Source organism: Electrona antarctica (genome assembly GCF_951216825.1).
Source record: "Electrona antarctica genome assembly, chromosome: 3".
Classification (NCBI taxonomy): Eukaryota; Metazoa; Chordata; class Actinopteri; order Myctophiformes; family Myctophidae; genus Electrona; species Electrona antarctica.
In genome coordinates this window covers 53,405,605-53,428,329 of record NC_136808.1, presented here as the reverse complement: position 1 = coordinate 53,428,329, position 22,725 = coordinate 53,405,605, and the positions used below count along the sequence as shown (strand labels likewise).

Below are 22,725 nucleotides of genomic sequence, written 5' to 3'. Positions count from 1 at the left end.
GCATAGTTTTACTGAGGTTAGGGTTAGTGTTAACGTTAGGTTTAGGCATAGTTTTACTGAGGTTAGGGTTAGTGTTAACTTTAGGTTTAGGCATAGTTTTACTGAGGTTAGGGTTAGTGTTAACATTAGGTTTAGGCATAGTTTTACTGAGGTTAGGGTTAGTGTTAACATTAGGTTTAGGCATAGTTTTACTGAGGTTAGGGTTAGTGTTAACGTTAGGTTTAGGCATAGTTTTACTGAGGTTAGGTTTAGGGTTAGGTTTCGGCATAGTTTTACTGAGGTTAGGTTTCGGCATAGTTTTACTGAGGTTAGGTTTAGGGTTAGGTTTCGGCATAGTTTTACTGAGGTTAGGTTTAGGGTTAGGTTTTGATATTTCACTTTCAAACATGTCTGGTGTCATTTTAACGTCTAGTCAGGCTTTTGTGTTTAGCCCCAGACAGTTTTTAAGTTGCTTGATTCAGTCTTTCTTTAGACTGTACTGTAAGTAATTATGACAGTTGCATGGATCGATGTAACATGTCTGGACACAGTGGACAGGGCCTATTGTGCATGGAGAGATGTGTGCAAACGGAGTAGTAGGAAAAGGCGGACAAAGGCGAACGGATAAACGGGCGCAGGGCTTTAGTGTGGCAAGATAATCATTTTATCAGACACAACCCCTTCCATTGTAACTGGTTCTTTTTTTATTTACTTTTTTCATTTATTTTGAAATTTTTGGAGGGGAAAAATAGTAATTGAAAAAAACAAAAACATGCACCCTCGCCCTCACACTAGAAGGAGAATGTTTTGCTTTCTTTATATCAGTGATTGTCTTGTAATGTTCATTGTTGTTTTTTTTGTATATTTGTATTGTCATTTGTGTGTAAAAAAGGAAAAGAAATACATTGTTGAAAAAAAAAAAGATGATTAAAGGAAAAACAAAAGAAAAAAGAAGGAGAATAGCAGTCAACCAGAACCCATGGTGTGTGGTTTGGTTTACATAAAGAAAAAGAAGTAACGACTTTATTAAGAATAAATGCTACATTAAAAAGATATAAGGTTAAAGCATGGGTTGAGGAGGCAAATTTACCAGTACTGTTACATTGTACAATGTGGCCCTCAAGGGCTCCTGGCAGCACTAAGCTGCATTGTACAATGTGGCCCTCAGGGCTCCTGGCAGCACTAAGCTGCATTGTGCAATGTGGCCCTTAGTGTTTCTAACTTTCTATCCTCTCATGATTGACCCCTGAACAGCTGGCAGCAGTAAGCTGGGTTGTACAATGAGGCTATTGGTCAGATTGTACAACCCAGATCTCCAGATTTAGCCTGACACTCAGCCTGAATTGTCATTTCGTTTTCAGGAAATATTTTTTTAATGGTAGCGATTCAGGGCTGCAGATCTACGAGCTCGTATTTTTCAATAGCTAAAGTATAACATAATGCTTAAAACACCAACAGGGGTTAAGCAGAACACTCCCACACTTTAACATTCTGCCCATCTCGGCTTGGCTTTGCATGCTTTATCCTGTAGATGGTGACAAAGACCATGGCAGTTGCCCAATATGACTAGTACTGGGTGTAGTACTTTATATTTTAGTCAATAAACATCTAAATAGGATAATGTATTTAGCAATAGGTGTAATTACCGGTATATTGTAGTTTACATTTTGTTGCTATTAAAAATATATTTGCTAGAAGCATAAAAAGCTTCAAACACAGACAGATGTGGGTAACCATTTGAAGTGGTCATGAGAAAATGTGTTCCCACTAGGGATGTCCTGATACACTTTGTTCGCTTCCGATCCGATCCCGATACCACAATTTCTGTTAGCCGATAACGATACTGAATACCGATACCAGTGTCGTGATCTCATGTTGTGTTTATAGCAATCTAGCTATATATCTCGTGTTGTGTTTATAGCAGACTCCTCACTCAAATGTGCACTTGCAGTTTGGGCAACTCCAAAGCAAACTCCACATGTCCCAACATTTTATTTACCTGCCATAGTGTCAACCTCTTACCCCTGTGTCGGATCTGTGGTTAGACTGGCATATTCACCGATACCGATATGACCCGATATGACAAATAAGGGCCGATCCGATACTTTTCCCGATACCGATACAGTATCGGGACATCTCTAGTTCCCACTATATGGCACTATATGACCCTGAAAGGTTGCTTTTGCTGAATAAAATCACAGTCATGAAGAATACATTATTACAAATTTTCGAAATGACCATTCATGCGTGTAACCAGGTCAGGGAAAGAATTTTCTTTTCACAGGACATGCTCCAGAAAATATCATTTTATAGTGAGAGTTGAATAGGTCTCTGGTGAAGGCTGCATAGCCAAAGCGTTCCTTTTTGGTGTGTGCCAATAAAGAAATGGAAATGTGAGTACTTTGTCCACCGCTTGTTTAATTGTTGGATGTGCTACCTTTTTGGAATTTTTTAAATTCCTGTTTTTTGATGTATACTGGATTTGGGTCTGGCACTCCACTGAAAACCATTGCTGATGCGCAACCTCTTTTTCTCATTTAGTTGAATAGGTCTATTTGAATGCAGAACTTGACCAGAAAAAAAAGGTGCAAAAACTACAAACCATTTTATAATAAATATAATGAAATGTAGATATTAGCCATCCTTTCGTTCTTTCAGTATGATGAAATACCTCTATGTAGTATGAACATTTTCTTTATTATTGTTTTTATTATGCACAGAAAAATGTTACCTGGTTGTAAACACAATGCTTGACAAAGCTTGTCTTGCTGTGCGCGTGTGTGATTTTCAAAAAGGACACCAAGGAAAGGACTCAAGAAAGAGTTATCCAAGTTTATTAATATTTTTTTTAAACTAATATAAATCCCACAGAATATGATCCTGGTGCCATTAAGTCAACGAATGCATGGATACCTGCTTTAAGTACTGCATTCCAACACTCCATTCATAATGTTAGTCTATTTTTTTTTCTTTTTCTTTCTTTTTAATATTCAGAGTGGAAATACATGGCCTCAGCGCACGGTCATATTCACTGTTGCACTCCTATCTTTTCTCTCTTGTGCAAGTATATGCAAGTGAGTTAGTCAATAATATTAGTGTTATCTCTTCTCCAGCAGCAAAAAATGGAGACTGCTGCATAATTATAAACAGAGAGACAAAGGAGAGCGTGAATTAACAGATGATCTAATGAGAATAAACAGTAAATCATTGCCTCAAACTGAGCTTAGTATTTCCCTCTGAAAGAAACACAGCTAAAAGGATAAAGGAAGGAATAAAGTCAATGCCACTCGGTTTCCATTTGACACATTTTCACAAGCAGTCAGAAACGGTCGATACCCGCAAGGGCCGGAGAACCCCTCCTTTTAGAAGCATCTCTCTGGCCTATTTGCAGCGATGCATCCGAACAAAACGGACTAGACCTTCTCAGCAGAACCCCAACAATCATCCAGTTGAAAAAGAACATTGTGACATTCAGTTTGTTCTTCTCTAGAATACATTAGATAACTTGCTAATGGTGTCGAGTCAAAATGAAGGTGCAGGGGAGAGACGGGTGTCATGGTAGCAAAGCATGTGCATATTGTGGTGAGTGAGGTGAACATTGGAGTTTATTTCCACTCTAGAAATACTGGGTGTGTGCACTAATACAGCAGCTGATCTGTTGACATGGTTATTTTTTTTCCTAATCAGGAATGTTTTGATTTACTTAAAAAACATCTTTCACTAACACTCCACATCTTCTAAACATAAACTAATCAATACAATGATTGGTAAGATGAATCCTGCAATGTTTTTTTTTTTTTTTTTTAAATGGAGGTTGACATTCTATTCCAGTAAAGCAAGGCATTAGGTATACAGAAATGCTTCTTTACCAGAGCAGCAATCCTCACCTGCAAGTTGTTAGGCCATGTTAAGCCCACGTTATATGTGCAAAGAAATGCATTGCAAGGAAACATGCATAAAACAAAACCAAAGAAAATGACACTTGAGGAAACAATCAAAAGCTACATAAAAGCTTCATAAATACAATAAAAATCTTAAATCCTTAAAAGAGGCATTTCACCCAAAATACAAAAAACACGTTTTTCCCATTACCCTGAGTGCCATTTATACATCCAGATAGTTTTTGCGTGATTTGCTGAGGTTTGGATATTTCTGCAGTTAAAGCTGCAATCCCTTCATTTTGTCTGTGCCCTCTGCCGATGTAGAGGTGTTTGCAGTGATGTCCTCCTAACTACAATATAGATGACAGCCATATCTAACGTCCAATCTGGTGTGCCAACTCGAACTGCTTCAAATAACTTTATTAACTTTGTCATCCATTTAGTCCTTCACAACACAAGGGCCTCAATGTCTCCATAGAAGAGTAGGGAGACCACTACTGTAGATGTGCTACTTGAATGGTATTTGACATATTATACTATTAATGATTATATGGTACAGGGATTATATTATAATCACTGTAGGCATTTGTTCACCTGATTGTGATTAAAAGGATCTCATCAGGTTTGGGGTTATGACTAAATTCACATGACTATGGGTGCCTGTTAGAATAATCAAACTTTGTTTGAGGTCATCTAATATCCAGACACCAAATAACAAAGTTATAAGATACAATTGACATTAAATTCTTGTTAATCAGGAAAGAAGAGAACCATTTAATATCAGTTTTACTTGATCAAGAGTTACCTGTTCCATTGTGAGATTAAAACACACAACCTTTATGTAATCTGTTTATTTGAATATTGATGATTGAAAATGACTAGGCGACATGAATGGTTGTGTTAATTTCAATGTGCTTCATCAGTTACAGCAGGCTAATGGATTAACAGATTACAGTACAGTGCAATTTTATAGCAAACAGCAATGAATTGTAGCTTAAAATTGTAGTCATCAGTCCAATTGATAACTAAATGCGTTGCCCGATCTATGTACATGTCACATAAAATCTAATTTGATACCCTTATAAAAACAGCATACTCTACCGTACAGATTGGTTAAAATAATATTTTATTCATTAAACGATTGAAGCTTTAAGTCAATAAGACTGTTGGCGAGCATAATTCAGCATACAATACATCTCAATGAAACTGTCCAAGACAAGGTCTGTGTATTGACACCGGGTCATGATCTCTGATAGATGTTTTCAACTTTGAGTGCCACAAACAAAATGCCATCGCGCTGCATTGTATTTGGGTGACGGCGGGAAACTCTGCAAATAACACCAAAACGATGTGGATGGATAGACAGGGACCCCAGTAAGAGGGAAAACATAATATTTTAATATTTATTTGCATGTTGAGTGAAGTGCCCCTTCAACGGAGAATTCTAGCAGTTGTACTATGTGATAGCTGGCACTCTAGGCTTGGTGCTTTTTTGTCAGGTGTTTTTGCTTGTTTGTTTTTTTTCTCTTTTTTTATTTTTTTCATTTTCTTATTAGAGCTGAGCAGGTAATTCATGCCATCTTTGGTTGACTGCAGTACTGGAGAAAAATTAATATGATAAACGACAAAGAAAATTGAAACAAAAGGGTTGTTAGAAAAACAGCATCAACTTTCAGCAGACAACTGCGCCTCAATGTCCACTCTGCAGATGGGGCACTTCTTATTGGTGAGGAGCCACTGGTCCACACACAGCTGATGGAAGAGATGCATACATGGTAGGCGTCTGGTGTGGCGTAGAGGCCGGGGTGGGGAGAGGGGAGGAAAACAAAACGGTTAACCACTTGAACCCGACATTAGGCAAAAATCACACCCGTGTGAACTGAGTGGTGCAACTCCCCTCTGCCCTCTCCCCCTGCCTCTCTCTCTCTCTCTCTCTGTCTCTCTCTCTCTCTGTAATTAGCAGGCAACAGTGCAACACTATCTCTCTCTCTCTCTCTCTCTGGCACAACAGTGCCACTTTTGCCCCTACTGGTACTCTAAACATGGTAACATAGTCCCATAGTGACATTGCTGTTCCTTGGAGTGGTTGCACCACTCAAAAATAGGAGGATACCTAGTATACACTCCCTTGGGGACTCCACTCAACTAGAGTAGAGTATAAATTCAGCCACCAGATGGCAGTGTTGGTGGCAAATGAGTTAAATCTGCAATCCACAAGTTCCATGCCCTACCCGGGATTCGAACCCAGCTCCCCTGAGTGGGAAACCTATTTTCTACTGCTCTTTCAAGACAGAATCCCTGCTTGGCGAGGGCAGATATGGCATAATGTAAGAGTAAGGAGACCGTTGCTGTGGTGCAGAACCCTCTTTTACGTGTAACTTTTTGTGTTTTTTAGTAATTTAACGCCCTACTTGATCATACTAGTGTAACATCAAAAGTAGGAGATCTGCAAACACGGTGTGAAGCGATGCGTTTTGAGCTTGTAGATCTGCTAGTTTTGCCATTTTTGAATCCTGAAAAGTAATAGTTTGGGATATATGAGGTTTCCACCCGACAGACGATATACTAGTTATATTGTATATGTTGTATTGTATTATATTATACTGTATATACTCTATATCAGGGTTCCCCAATTAATTTTCCTCAAGGGCCATATTTTGACTAGGGTACCAGGCTGGGGGCCGAGTCCGCACGCACGAGGTCGAGGTCTTGCCCTGAAAATTCATTTTCAGGACAAGACCCCCCCCCCCCCCCCCCCCCCCTTTTTTTTTATATTCTTCCAGGGGCCACAAGGGGGTGGGCCGCAAATGGCCCGCGGGCCGCCTATTGGGGAACCCTGCTCTATATACTAATTTAATTTATTAAAATACATTTTAGATTGCAGCTTTAACTCTTAAGAGTTTACAAATGAATCCAAATAGACCCTTAACACTCAGAATTTTAGAGTGCACTCGTATTGTTTCAGAATATTGCTAAGCTAGGCCAATTTCTACAAATGTGCTCAGGCAAACACAAAATGCTTGCTTTTACAGGCTAAGATTACTGCAAAGCCCTTCTCACTGCTCTGCCAAAAACAGAGAGCTATTTCAAAACTCAGGGAAGCGTACAGTATAATACTGTATCTGTTTTGAAGTTAATCCACCGGCTAACTAATCGTTTTAAAGATGATTTCAAGGTTATTGCAGTTATTTGTTTTTAAATCTTGTAATGGTATGGCACCCATTGCTCTAGCAGACCTGTCAGATGTAAAAGCTAGTCCCAAGTTAAGAGAGACCCTTAAAGTAATATCCTACCACTGAATCTGAAAGCAGCACATTTCCAGGGTACGATTATCATTGTCAAAATAATCCTAATAAGCCGTTGTTGTCCAGGTCAAATATCTATATATAAAAAAATAAAGCATAAAAATACATCACACCTGATGAGATATTGTATCATCTTTTATACACGTAAGAAATACACTGTGTACACCTGTATAATCACCGTGTACTGTATAATTTTGTCTGGGGGAATGAATCACACCGCAAATATTAAAAAAAATCACACCCGTGTGAACTAAGTGGTGTAAGGTCTTATATAGCCTGATCAGCTGTGGTCTGACGTAATGTCTGACGTAATGAAATCACACCCGTGTGAACTGGGTGACCATAGCAACCATGCTCATTTTTTGGTACGAACAGACACGTAAACTAACAAAGCCAGTTTTTGGTACGAACAGACACGTAAACTAACAAAGCCAGTTGTAGGAGTGGTTTACATCACTCAAAAAGTAGACACGAAATAGCCAAATGTCGCTTCAGGGCTTTATCATTTAGAACCAGACAATGTACATACTTTTGTTGTTTCAATGTGAAAGCTTAAAACAGGATTGGCAGAAACCTTTAAAAGAATGTTGGATATTAAAAGCTTTCCCCTTGAGGACTGTCATTTTTAGGCACTGGGGAACGGTTTTCTTCCTTTCTTTTTTCCATCTTTCTGCTGAGCACTGTACTTTCACGTACTCCAAAACTCCAAAATATGTCAGTGTGAGAAAAGCAACCACGCCTCACATACTGTACAAGCATGTCTGCATTCGCTAACGAGTGTTAATTGAACACACATGCACGCAAAACAATGGCAAGTGAAAAACATGCAAACAAGCTAGGGAGACCCCCCCCCCCCCCCCCCGAGGGTCCTTGAGGGATTTCCAGAGGGCCTCCCAGTTAAACAATATTATTGATAGTAATAGGAACAAAACGGATCCTTAAAAGTTCTGTGAACCTGCGAGTGTACAACTGAACTGAATGGACGTGTAACAGTCCATTTAATTATTATTATTAATTATGGGTGTGCATCCCTGGCCTAATCTAATGCATAATAAACGGGGGTGGTCAACCCATTTTGGACTGAGGTCGATTAAAAAAAAGGCTTCTAAATCCTAATTTCTTTCTGAAAAGAACATGTTTCTATGTCAGTGGTGCTCAACCTTTTTCATGTCAAGGACCCCCAGAATTATCTCTATTGGGCCACGGACCCCTATCTCAAAATATGTAGTTCCAGGGACACCGCAGAAACCAATATTTTAGTTAAAAATGCTGAAATATATATTCAAAGATTTGCGCCACATTTTCACGACTTTTCATAAATAGCAGACCTACTGTACAAGAGCTTGTAGATCTGCTATTTTTCAATAGCTAAAGCATGACATAATGCTTAGAAACACCAAAAAGGGGTTCCCGCCCAAAAATGGGTTAAAACAAAAAAATTTTTTGAGAACCACTGGTTTACCTGACGTCCTCCCCTTCCTCCAGTATGGACAGACAGATGGTACATTTCTCCTCTGTATCTTCGTCCACCAACAACTCGTCTTCCTCCTCCTTACCAAGCTTTCTCTGTACATCAGGAAGAAGATGGGAGAAGCAGAACGTTTCAGGCACAGTGATGAAACGGCTGCATCGCCTTAGTCAACAGTCTCATTTGTTGCTCATATAGCACTCATTACTTAATGGGGGGAATAATAGTAGAACATATATGTACATGTATACATATATATACATATATATATATGTATATATATGTTCATATGTGCTAAGTAGAAGACTATGTTTGAATGGAAACACAATGTGGTCTATAAAAGTGAGGTTACAATGTCTAAAAACACACAATTGAACATGAACATGTTATATTCCTTTATGGACAGAGAGAATGGATCATTTTGTCCTGGCAACAGAACAAGCTTTCTGTCTGTCATCTCTAAAGGATAGGAGGTAAAGGTTAATGCTATTAAGAGCCGAATTCCCTGGCATTCCCCAAGTCTAACATCTACTGTATATGTGAGCAGAGACATGTTTTTCCAAATTGAATTTTTTTCATTTATTTCTCACCGATTCTGTGGTTGCGTGCATATTTTTTCCAATAGATGCCCATGCTTCAGGGGTTAACTGTTCGTCAATGTCTCTCTCAGTCTCCAACACCTTCTGTATTGGACAGCAGGGTGTTAGATTGCTTATTTAGATACATTTGGTAAAACTATGGAACCTTTCCCTAAAATTGTAAAATGCTGGTAACATCATCAGTCTTTTGAAACGAGCACAAAAGGTCCACTGTGCACTCTGTCCCAGAACAACTAGCAGACATGCAAAATATATTTATCTGTATCAGCAAAATCTCCATAAAATGCAATGGCCATATAATTCACCTATGCAAACAGTTATAGTAAGAGAAATCTATGAAAATCTGGGAACTAAATCGTTACCAAGGAATTTCTTCACCAATGTGTTTCTAAAGGTGTCTAATAACATGTACTAAAAGTTTGAAATTCAACTCCTGTGGGAAATTGAGTTATTAGCATAATATGTGACCATACCCATAACATCCTATATAAGGCAAAAAAGTCCAAATTTCATCATTCTTTAAGTAGCATGTGACATATGAAACTAGGGGGTTTTCATGATTCTGAATCCATTCCAAGCATTAGTTTTGCACAAAAAACACTCCTTGGGAGGAAAACGGCCTCACAAACGTGATGAGGTCAGCACATTTGGTCAAGTGGATATGGCCTAATTTAGCCCAAGGAGTGTTTTTTGTGCAAAACTAATGCTTGGAATGGATTCAGAATCATGAAAACCCCCTAGTTTCATATGTCACATGCTACTTAAAGAATGATGAAATTTGGACTTTTTTGCCTTATATAGGATGTTAAGGGTATGGTCACATATTATGCTAATAACTCAATTTCCCACAGGAGTTGAATTTCAAACTTTTAGTATATGTTATTAGACACCTTTAGAAACACATTGGTGAAGACATTTCTTGGTAACGATTTAGTTCCCAGATTGGTCAAATACCTGATAAAATGCCCTTACTATTAGCTATCCACTCCACACATGCACACACAGACGTGCTCTCACCTTCTTGTACTTGTGTGGATAAGTGCACCTCTCTATGGTTCCCTGAGAGGCCCCTCGGTTCACAGTTCCCAATCTCTCCTCTAGATGCAGAAGATCCTGAGTAATGAAAGGAGATAAACAAAGCAAACAGCCGTGAGCTCAGCTCTCTCTCACCTTGAGAAAGAAATGTCTCTCGCCCCTATAGCTGCACGAAGCCAGTTCACAGCTGGACATACAAGACCACCCAATGAAGAACACAATAATTCATCCAGTCTAAAAGGCACAAGTCAAAACATTTGCAATTTGCATGACTGAAAATGGACAGTCATCATCTGTGCATTTTCTGAGTGCCGGCCAGAAGGCTGTCCACATACTGTACATGTACCACATCATGTTGTACAGCAGGGATGGGCAACTTTGACGATGGAGAGGGCCATTATATCGTCCACACTCACTCCAGAGGGGCCACATTGCATGCATGTCGTAGCAAAAATAGCCGATCTACAAGTTCAAAACGCGTCGCATCGCGACGCGTTTTGAACTTGTAGATCAGCTATTTTTGCTATATTTGAATTGAAATCCTGAAGTCATTTTAACTAAATACAAATATTTTGGACATAAAAAAAGACAATGACATTATTTGTAATACTCGGCAAGCTGCTAATTTAGACTGTAAGGGCAGTATTATGCGTGTCTTAAGTACCAGGTCTTATTACTTAACTTAAGACCTGGAGGCGTTATCAATGCCATTTGGCTATTCTGAGTGGCCAAACAGCATTGACCACACCTCCAGGTCTTAAGTTAAGTAATAAGACCTGGTACTTAAGACACGCATAATACTGCCCTAAGTAATTTAAAGCGGGTCATGTTTGGAATTGTAAACAGCTGAAATCAATAACATATCAGTATTCTGAAATTAATCTGAGGGCCGCATTAAGTGAAGGTGGGGGCCGCATGTGGCCCCCGGGCCGCCAGTTGCCCATGTATGTTGTACAGTATGTATGCCTGTATTTTCTATCACCCACAGTCAAAGCGTGAGATGTTCTGCTTCTGCATTATGATGGCAAAACAGAAATGTATGATCTTATCTTCTTACGTTAGTAGTACCGTTTCTGTGTTCCTGCACTATTCAGCCCCTTTTCTCTGCCACATACAGCCAGTTAAATATGTTTAGTAAGTAAGTAAGTACATTTTATTTGTAAAGGTGCTGAACAGAACACAGAACAAGCAATCAACAATAAAGCAATAAACAAGGCAAAATCTCAAAACATAGGCATCACAAGTATGTAAAAAATGTAAAAAATAAGTCAGGTAAGAACTACATGGGAAAAATAAATACGGAATAAATGTGTCTTTAGCATTAGTATAATATGTGTGAATATAAGAGTCTTTGCACATCGGTATGTGAAAGTCCCCCTTTAAATTAACCCAATTAAGGGCATTGTCACATATGAATCCTTTTAAAACGAACCAAATTGAGTCCCATTCAAGTCTACCAAGAAGTGCATCAACAGAAAAAGGGACAGCGTTCTCACATTGTCAGTTAATTTGAAAGAGGACTCGATTCTATTTCTGGTCAACTTCAGCTTTGACGATTCTCAGTTCTCTGTGTCTGTTTCACACTATTGTCCATTTTCAGGGCTGGCACAGCAGCCGATCTGTCTACAGCAGTGTTGTTTTTGGCAGCAAATTTCTATTTTAGTCTAGTCATAGTCTTTGGACTGAAACTTAATTTAGTTTTAGTCACATTTTAGTCACCTGGAATGTCTTGGTGTTAGTCTAGTTTTAGTCGACTAAATGTCATAAGATTTTAGTCGACTAAATCTAGTTGATTTAGTCGACTAAAATGTATTTTGGCGGGCCTTGATGCCGTCGTAATGAGTGTTTTTACACTTGCTGAAAATAGCCGATCTACAAGCTCACAACGCGTCGCAACGCGGCGCGTTGTGAGCTTGTAGATCAGCTATTTTCAGCATGCAACCAAGTGTAAAATGACTTATACTGGATCTTTTGTCCACTAGTCCCTTCCTAACATTTTAGTCTAGTTTTTATTTGTTGACGAAATTGTCAATATATTTAGTCTTAGTCATCGTAGCTTAGTTTTAATTTAGTTTCCATTTGTTTTTGTCAGTGAAAAAAGGTAGTCGACGAACATTTTTCGTCTTAGTTTTAGTCGACGAAAACAACACTGGTCTACAGCAAGCCTAGATGGCTAAAATACAATGGCAAAGTGAACCTGGAGCGCATTGTGTTCACAATGCACAGGTTTGGCTAAACACAGAACAGAAGTGAACTCTATTGCATTGCATTGAGTTCACTGTGATCTTTTGTCTAGAATCTTACCTCATAGGTTCTTCCAAAGCCAGTCATTCTGGATGAGATGTACCGAATATGTGGGTAGGTCACTTCAGATATGCCAGTGTGCTGTGAGGGAGGATATACACAAATATGAAAAAGATACAAAGTTTACAAACTGCTGTATGTATTGGAAATACATTTATATAATAATAATTCATAATATCTCCTAGGTTGACTTCAGCAATCACCTTTGAAATTCAGTTGACTTATACAGCATAGCTTCCATTTTCTAAATTTCATCACTGGCTTTGATTTGTTTGTGTTTTGGTCAGTGTCCAAGAGGACATGACTGGCAGCTCAAGGTCATACTTCACAATAACAAAATATACAACCGAGTGCATCCTGGCTGAACACCAGATTGCATACCTGTTTTCATTCCCTCAAGTGTTAAATTAATGTTTTTGTTGTCGTTAATATGTCTACATCCGTAGCTGTCAATGTGTCGGCACTATTCCAGACTGAGAGGTAAGAATGGGACCGTCTCAGAGTGACAGAGAGAGCATAAGGAGGTAAGAATGGGACCGTCTCAGAGTGACAGAGAGAGCATAAGAGGTAAGAATGGGACCGTCTCAGAGTGACAGAGAGAGCATAAGAGGTAAGAATGGGACCGTCTCAGAGTGACAGAGAGAGCAGACTGAGAGGTAAGAATGGGACCGTCTCAGAGTGACAGAGAGAGCATATCATGGCAGACTGAGAGGTAAGAATGGGACCATCTCAGAGTGACAGAGAGAGCATATCATGGCTGTTGTGCAGAAATCATTTCAACTCGCCCTAGTTGAATGTTCATATGTCACTTCCAAATTCAATGGCACGTTTCAGCCAGAAAGTAGAGGGAACTTGTGTGTCAGCCATCTTGCTAGCAAGTTCAAACTACTTGACTATTATAGTCATTTAATGATTATGATGCACATTCAGTGTAATAACACAAAAAACTTCACAATTACTTTATGATCGGATAATGTGATAACATACCAAAATCAATGTATCCATGTATTATTTTAAAATTAGACATATATGCAAGTTGCAACATAATTCCACAAAGTTGTGCATGCACCACACCCACAGCGAGAGATACCAGTGAAATGTTGTTTCATAGAGTAGAACTTTCAACATAATATACAGCAGGCGGCAGCAGCAGCAGTACATCACGTCACCACCATTCACTGTGACTGTGAGTACATCACGTCACCACCACCATTCACTGTGAGTGTGAGTACATCACGTCACCACCATTCACTGTGACTGTGAGTACATCACGTCACCACCATTCACTGTGACTGTGAGTACATCACGTCACCACCATTCACTGTGACTGTGAGTACATCACGTCACCACCATTCACTGTGACTGAGTACATCACATCACCACCATTCACTGTGACTGAGTACATCACGTCACCACCATTCACTGTGACTGTGAGTACATCACATCACCACCATTCACTGTGACTGTGAGTACATCACGTCACCACCACTGTGACTGTGAGTACATCACGTCACCACCACCATTCACTGTGAGTACATCACGTCACCACCATTCACTGTGACTGTGAGTACATCACATCACCACCACTGTGACTGTGAGTACATCACATCACCACCATTCACTGTGAGGTACATCACATCACCACCATTCACTGTGAGTACATCACGTCACCACTATTCACTGTGAGGTACATCACGTCACCACTATTCACTGTGAGGTACATCACGTCACCACCATTCACTGTGACTGTGAGTACATCACGTCACCACTATTCACTGTGAGGTACATCACGTCACCACCATTCACTGTGACTGTGAGTACATCACGTCACCACTATTCACTGTGAGGTACATCACGTCACCACCATTCACTGTGACTGTGAGTACATCACATCACCACCATTCACTGTGACTGTGAGTACATCACGTCACCACCATTCACTGTGACTGTGAGTACATCACATCACCACCATTCACTGTGAGGTACATCACGTCACCACCATTCACTGTGACTGTGAGTACATCACATCACCACCATTCACTGTGAGGTACATCACGTCACCACCATTCACTGTGACTGTGAGTACATCACGTCACCACCATTCACTGTGAGGTACATCACATCACCACCACTGTGACTACATCACGTCACCACCACCATTCACTGTGAGTACATCACGTCACCACCACCATTCACTGTGAGGTACATCACGTCACCACCATTCACTGTGAGTACATCACGTCACCACCACCATTCACTGTGAGGTACATCACGTCACCACCATTCACTGTGAGTACATCACGTCATCACCATTCACTGTGAGTACATCACGTCACTACCATTCACTGTGAGTACATCACGTCACCACCATTCACTGTGAGTACATCACGTCACCACCTCCATTCACTGTGAGTACATCACGTCACCTCCATTCACTGTGAGTACATCACGTCACCTCCATTCACTGTGAGGTACATCACGTCACCACCATTCACTGTGAGTACATCACGTCACCACCATTCACTGTGAGTACATCACGTCCACCTCCATTCACTGTGAGTACATCACATCACCACCATTCACTGTGAGTACATCACGTCACCACCATTCACTGTGAGTACATCACATCACCACCATTCACTGTGAGTACATCACGTCACCACCATTCACTGTGAGTACATCACGTCATCACCATTCACTGTGAGTACATCACGTCACCACCATTCACTGTGAGTACATCACGTCACCACCATTCACTGTGAGTACATCACGTCATCACCATTCACTGTGAGTACATCACGTCACCACCATTCACTGTGAGTACATCACGTCACCACCATTCACTGTGAGTACATCACGTCACCACCATCATTCACTGTGAGTACATCACGTCACCACCATTCACTGTGAGTACATCACATCACCACCATCAGCTACATTGCCAAATGTGACTTATAATTTATAAATAGCAAATAAAGGTTTTGCATCTTACATGGAAAACGCCATTCAAAACGGTTGCCTATTCTTATTAAAAATGAATAAATACAGCAATCTATTTCCAAGAGATGTCTTTGACCTTCATCCATCGACTAATTTTAGAAAAGTTCTCAGATTTCCATTTCAAGATCACAGCTTCATCCAAAAGATTTGAACAGATTCATAACACTAAATGAACAGTCACTGACGTTATCTAACTCAAAACCTTCAGCCAAAGAATCTCTCACATAGATCCAGGGTAAACAGACTCTCACATAGATCCAGGGTAAACATGGAACCAAAGAATCTCTCACATAGATCCAGAGTAAACAGACTCACATAGATCCAGGGTAAACATGGAACCAAAGAATCTCTCACATAGATCCAGAGTAAACAGACTCACATAGATCCAGGGTAAACATGGAACCAAAGAATCTCTCACATAGATCCAGGGTAAACAGACTCACATAGATCCAGGGTAAACATGGAACCAAAGAATCTCTCACATAGATCCAGGGTAAACAGACTCACATAGATCCAGGGTAAACATGGAACCAAAGAATCTCTCACATAGATCCAGAGTAAACATGGAATCTCTCATATAGATCCAGGGTAAACAGACTCTCACATAGATCCAGGGTAAACATGGAACCAAAGAATCTCTCACATAGATCCAGAGTAAACATGGAATCTCTCACATAGATCCAGGGTGAACATGGAATCTCTCACATAGATCCAGGGTGAACATGGAATCTCTCACATAGATCCAGAGTAAACATGGAATCTCTCACATAGATCCAGGGTAAACATGGAATCTCTCACATAGATCCAGGGTAAACATGGAATCTCTCACATAGATCCAGGGTAAACATGGAATCTCTCACATAGATCCAGGGTAAACATGGAATCTCTCACATAGATCCAGAGTAAACATGGAATCTCTCATATAGATCCAGAGTAAACATGGAATCTCTCACATAGATCCAGAGTAAACATGGAATCTCTCACATAGATCCAGGGTAAACATGGAACCTCTCACATAGATCCAGAGTAAACATGGAATCTCTCACATAGATCCAGAGTAAACATGGAATCTCTCACATAGATCCAGAGTAAACATGGAATCTCACACATAGATCCAGAGTAAACATGGAATCTCTCACATCGATCCAGGGTAAACATGGAATCTCACATAGATCTAGAGTAAACATGGAATCTCTCACATAGATCCAGAGTAAACATGGCTCATTCAGTTCTTTGAAAATGAGTGAAATCCTATTAAAGCATAGTGCAGATCAAGGGTTAACTTGATTAGTATTAGTGTGTGTGTGTGTGTGTGTGTGTGTGTGTGTGTGTGTGTGTGTGTGTGTGTGAGAGAGAGAGAGAGATAAAGAAAAGAAAGAGCTAGCGTGTGTACGTATGCTAGAACACTGTCTGTGCAAAATGCATTGCAATGTGTTTATATACAACAGTGATTTTGACATTACATTATCCGGCAAATTGTCACATTATCCGTGTGTGTATTGTCTATTATGTAACGTTATGAAACGTTATTGCATAATCCGGTGTCATTATATTACTCTTTACACAACTCCAGTTTAGAGGATGCTCTGTTGGAGTTCAGATGTTACACCAAACCCTGAATAAAGTACAAGCACTCATACACTGTCAGAGGTATGTATGCAGACTGTCTCAGGGCTTCTGGATGTGTCAAGTTACGTACACACCCCAAATGCTTGATGAGTCTTCTATTAATTGCCAATGCATTATTCATACAGCTCACCAAGCCATCCTTGAAATAAGCCATGGTATAAATAGGAGACTATCATAATAAATCTATGCCATACTTCAAATAAAAACTGTTTACTTTCTCATTTATGCTAATATATGCATGTATTAAAGCGAAATAAAATCTCACGACTGAAAATGTTTGCATGACCCAGTCCTAAATGTGCGATTTGTGAGGCAGCATGAAAGGTGCCGCCCCACACACTCGCGCTGATTCCTAAACAATCAACGCAATATGTAAAATGATGATGTTTTAATAATATTGTCCCTCCTGCCACCAGGTGAAAGAAATTACAGATTGAGGCTTTAACCTTTGCTTTAATATTAGAATCCAAACGAGACTATTATAGATTTTAAGGAAGATGCTTCAGAACATATTGCTAGTTTGAACACACTCGTATTATATGCATGTGTGCTCTGTGAACTGGTCTCACCATGAAGGGGATGGGGAAGTGGTGCAGTCGTGGGGGAGGATGGTAGTGGGGCAGGTGGGGGTGCAGGTGCCCTGAAGGGTACGGGGCCACAGCGTCGATGCCCAGCTCCCTGTTGAAGAAAACACACATTAAGACCTGGAACGCATCTGTGTCACCTTAGCTTTTAACCACTTCAACCATTATTTTTAAACTTTAGCTATTGAAAAATAGCTTGTAGAGCTTGTAGATCTGCCATTCTTGAAAAATCTTGAAAAACGTGTGCAAATCTTTCAATACACATTCTTGCACACAGCTAACGTTTTAGCTCAAATCTTTGCTTCTGGGAGGTTCCCCTGGAACAAAATATTTTGAGATGTGTTTCGGCGGTCAAATACGTATAATTGTGGGGGTCCTTGACATGATAAGGTTTGAGAACCACTGACATAGAAACATACATTTTTTTCGGAAAAGCACAGACATGCCAGTCGTCACAGGAACAGCATGCTTACATGTACCACGGTTATGTAGAACTAGGGGCAGTTACCGGTAATTCAAGCAGAAATAGTTCATAGTTCACACTTTTACAGTAGGATAATGACAGTGTTGTTTTCGTCGACTAAAACTAAGACGAAAAATGCTCGTCGACTACCTTTTTTTCACTGACAAAAACGAATGGAAACTAAATGAAAACTAAGCTACGATGACTAAAATTAAGACTAAATATACTGACAATTTCGTCGACAAATAAAAACTAGACTAAAATGTTTAGGAAGGGACTATTAGACAAGACATCCAGTAGAAGTCATTTTACACTTGGTTGCATGCTGAAAATAGCAGATCTACAAGCTCACAACGCGTCACGACGCGTTGTGAGCTTGTAGATCTGCTATTTTCAGCAAGTGTAAAAACACTCATTACGACGGCATCAAGGCCCGCCAAAATACATTTTAGTCGACTAAATCAACTGTAGATTTAGTCGACTAAAATCTTATGACATTTAGTCGACTAAAACTAGACTAACACTAAGACATTCCAGGTGACTAAAATGTGACTAAAACTAAATGAAGTTTCAGTCCAAAGACTATGACTAAACTAAAATAGAAATTTGCTGCCAAAAACAACACTGAATGACATGCCCAGACTAGGGAGGAGGCCAGGTTGTGAGTGGTAGTGGTAGTACTGACCAGGCTGTCCTCTGCTCAGGCTGCCGAGGGCCTTTTACAGTAGGATAATGACATGCCCAGACTAGGGATGAGGCCAGGTTGTGAGTGGTAGTGGTAGTACTGACCAGGCTGTCCTCTGCTCAGGCTGCCGAGGGCCTTTTACAGTAGGATAATGACATGCCCAGACTAGGGATGAGGCCAGGTTGTGAGTGGTAGTACTGACCAGGCTGTCCTCTGCTCAGGCTGCCGAGGGTTAGGGTTAGGGTTAGGTTGTGAGTGGTAGTACTGACCAGGCTGTCCTCTGCTCAGGCTGCCGCGGGTGGGACGAAATGGTCTGAGGTAGTGGTAGTGGTAGTGGTAGTGTAGTGTAGGTAGGTAGTGGTAGTGGTAGGTAGTGGTAGTGGTAGGTAGGTAGTGGTAGTGGTAGTGGTAGTGGTAGTGGTAGTACTGACCAGGCTGTCCTCTGCTCAGGCTGCCGAGGGTGGGACGACATGGTCTGAGGCACGTGGATGTGGTGTCCGTGGCCATAGTTGGGGTGCATTCTGTGGGGGTGTGGAGGGGGGCGCTCATGAGCTCGTCTGCAATGGAGAGGGCAGGGCAACACACAGTTAACCTGTTAAACACTGGAAAAGCATCCACGTCGTTTTAGATTTTACTGTTGGTTAATCAAAAAAGAAAACAAAAAAACAAGAATGACTCAGTCATAAGTGCAGAGTATGGATTTTTATGCCGTTTAGACTATGGGTTTTATGGGTAAGTCTCCCATTGGCTTAAAGGCAGCCTAGACGAGGGAGCCAATCATGAAAAAGTAGAGAAGTAGCAAATGTAGTCCAGGCGCTTTTCAAGCACCTGGCCAAAAAAAAATAGGGTTTACAAAAAAGTATATATAAAATTGTAAAACGTCCTTAGTTTTAGTCTTTGTCAATATTTTGATGCAGTCATTTAGTGCAGCAGGAGCCCTGTTGTCAAACATTGTCAACAAAAAAAAAACGTACTGCAAAGCCTAAAAATAATAACAACAACAACAACAATGAAGTCAAAACATTTACATTTATGAAAAATCTAAAACTATAATAACTATGGTTCAAAATGAACCCAGTGTGAGGCCTGAACCCGGTGGGGCCTGAACCCGGTGGGGCCTGACCCCGGTGGGGCCATGTCCATGCCATGTCAGTACCCAGTGTGAGGCCTGACCCCGGTGGGGCCATGTCCATGTCATGTCAGTACTCAGTGTGAGGCCTGACCCCGGTGGGGGTGGGGCCATGTCATGTCAGTACTCAGTGTGAGGCCTGACCCCGGTGGGGCCATGTCCATGTCATGTCAGTACTCAGTGTGAGGCCTGAACCCGGGGGGGCCATGTCTGTCATGTCAGTACTCAGTGTGAGGCCTGACCCCGGGGGGGCCATGTCTGTCATGTCAGTACTCAGTGTGAGGCCTGACCCCGGTGGGGGTGGGGCCATGTCATGTCAGTACTCAGTGTGAGGCCTGACCCCGGTGGGGGTGGGGCCATGTCATGTCAGTACTCAGTGTGAGGCCTGACCCCGGTGGGGGTGGGGTCATGTCATGTCAGTACTCAGTGTGAGGCCTGACCCCGGTGGGGGTGGGGCCATGTCATGTCAGTACTCAGTGTGAGGCCTGACCCCGGTGGGGTCATGTCATGTCATGTCAGTACTCAGTGTGAGGCCTGACCCCGGTGGGGGTGGGGCCATGTGATGTCAGTACTCACGTGGGGTGCTGCATCATCCTGCGCCTCTGCACCTCCATCCTCTGCAGCATCTCGTGCTGATGGAGCCGCTGCACCGATGCCCCCAGGGCCGGCATGTGATGCGGCAGCGTCTGGTGGTCTGCGGGAAGGTGCTGCGTCAGCGGGGCGCTGGCGCCCGACAGGTGATGGGCGGGCAGAGGCCCGGGGGGAGGGGCCGGGGGCACGGCGTGACCCGCCCCGGGGTGGGAGGGCAGGGGCGTGTGGAAGGGGTGCACGGGGTGGGGGATGACGTAGTCGCTCTGCGTAGGGGGCTGGGGCGGCGGCTGGGGCGGAGGGTTTCCGTGGGAGTGGGGACAGGTGGAGGAGGGCTGATGGTGCAGCGAGCGCGCTAGGTGCCCGTCTGAGAGAGGAAAGAGGAAACATGGAAGAGGTTGGTTGGTCTCCGGCAGCATTCCATCCAAGACAACAATAGAGAATCAAGACCAGGTCCATCTCACTGTACTTGTTGCGAGTATGGTATGTATTGTGTGCTGTATGGTTTTTTTTACGCTAAAACAAAACAAAACAACCCTCTGTATCATATACATTTATTCCAAGGCAGTGGTGCGTGGCTCTACCATGGGCCATAGTGTAAGGCAACATTGTACTGGGGATAATATTAATGGCTAATGCATAATGGATTGCACAGTCTACTCTTAAAAAGGCATGTGGCACGTTGATTGGTTTCATTATTGTAACTCTCAAATCACACCTATGCATAATGTAATGGTTGGCGGAGGTGTTTTAGGGATTTAGGCTGGGGTGCAAGATAGCAATTATTACGGGGGATTGCCTCTTATGCAATGCTAAATCCCCAAATTACGGATTTAGTGTCTGACTATTATACGAAATATCTGAGAACATATTGCTCTAATCGTAAAATAATGACCAAAAATAGCTTATCTACCAGCTCTCAATACGTTGCAGACGAATTGGGAGCTTGTAGGTTATTTTCGCTAACCTTGTAGGGGTTATTTTGCGCAACATGCTTCCATAGAATCCAAAAGACCGAAATCAGTCATGGCGACTGAGAACTTGAATCCATGAAAATGTACTTAGTAATTTGAATCCTTGAGTATTTGCAGTCATCATCATCATTTTTCGACTGCGGTCGAGATCATGGATTTCACAACACCGCAGACTTTCCGGTCCTTCATTGCCCTCCCCAGTTTACTTTGTCGTCAACTGCTCTTACCAACATGAACAGGCCCACCAGAACCCCTCGGTACACACTGCTTCACACCACTCCAAACACCACTATTCTGAGGACAATGAGCAATTAGCTGCTCCACCGTTGTACCGATCCCACAGCACTTGGCACATTAAACATCAGGCTCTCTTAATTACTATTAGCACTAGGTTTCAGGAGTGCAGTGGTCTGCATAATTTTGCAAAGCACGGGTTGCACTTGTATAAATCATTTGAAGACAGGCTCTGCAAACAAATACTTTTTGGTTTTTTTGTTTCGTCAAAAAAATAATAAAAAAAATAAAAAATAATGTTAGATATTTCTAGGCCCAGAAAAAAAAAGTTTGTGAAATCATTCACTTTTATCGTATATGTCGTCTGTCAGGTGTAAACCTCATTATGTCCAAAAACTTACTTTTCACGATTCAAATTCAAAAGTAGCAGATCTACAAACTCAAGCTTGTAGATCTGCAACGTTTGAAGTAGGGCGTTAATTTACAAAGAGAAAAAAAAAACATACAAGAACGCTAAAATAAGAAGGTTTCTGCCCGACAACAACAGTGTAATGCAGTGGTTTTCAACCAGTGGTCCGGGGACCACCAGTGGTCCTTGAGGGGTGGTCCAGGTGGTCCCCAGCAAAATGGAGGAGAGTTAGTAACCAAATGACCCCTTATAGATCTTTAACTCTTTAAAGAGTTAAATTATTGTTAAACATCTGCACCACTTAATTTACAACAAGTCTGATAAGAGAACGTAGAAGAATTGTTATTTTGGTCAATGTTTGCCTGTAATCTAACCAATGACTAGTCTAAACTAAGTATGCACCCCCAAAATCTTATCCAACAAACAAAATATTCTGTAGTTTTGGGTCCGAGAGGCAAA

General features: G+C 41.3%; 1 protein-coding gene across 4 annotated transcripts in view; it reads right to left on the bottom strand.

The window, feature by feature from the left end:
* Positions 1–2,797: 2,797 nt before the first annotated feature.
* The window catches only part of rnf111 (ring finger protein 111), a 64,210-nt gene continuing 44,282 nt past the window's right edge, over positions 2,798–22,725 (bottom strand). For 3 of the 4 annotated variants that reach the window (XM_079497793.1, XM_079497794.1, XM_079497796.1), the window contains 8 exons: positions 20,638–21,016; positions 19,364–19,489; positions 17,770–17,878; positions 12,572–12,652; positions 10,250–10,345; positions 9,224–9,316; positions 8,628–8,731; positions 2,798–5,643 (listed from right to left, as the gene is read on the bottom strand). In XM_079497793.1, coding sequence (XP_079353919.1) covers positions 5,526–5,643; positions 8,628–8,731; positions 9,224–9,316; positions 10,250–10,345; positions 12,572–12,652; positions 17,770–17,878; positions 19,364–19,489; positions 20,638–21,016 — 1,106 coding nt within the window. In that variant the 3' untranslated portion in view covers positions 2,798–5,525. The remainder of the gene's footprint in view (positions 5,644–8,627; positions 8,732–9,223; positions 9,317–10,249; positions 10,346–12,571; positions 12,653–17,769; positions 17,879–19,363; positions 19,490–20,637; positions 21,017–22,725) is intronic. The other variant, XM_079497795.1, reaches the window with a different exon arrangement.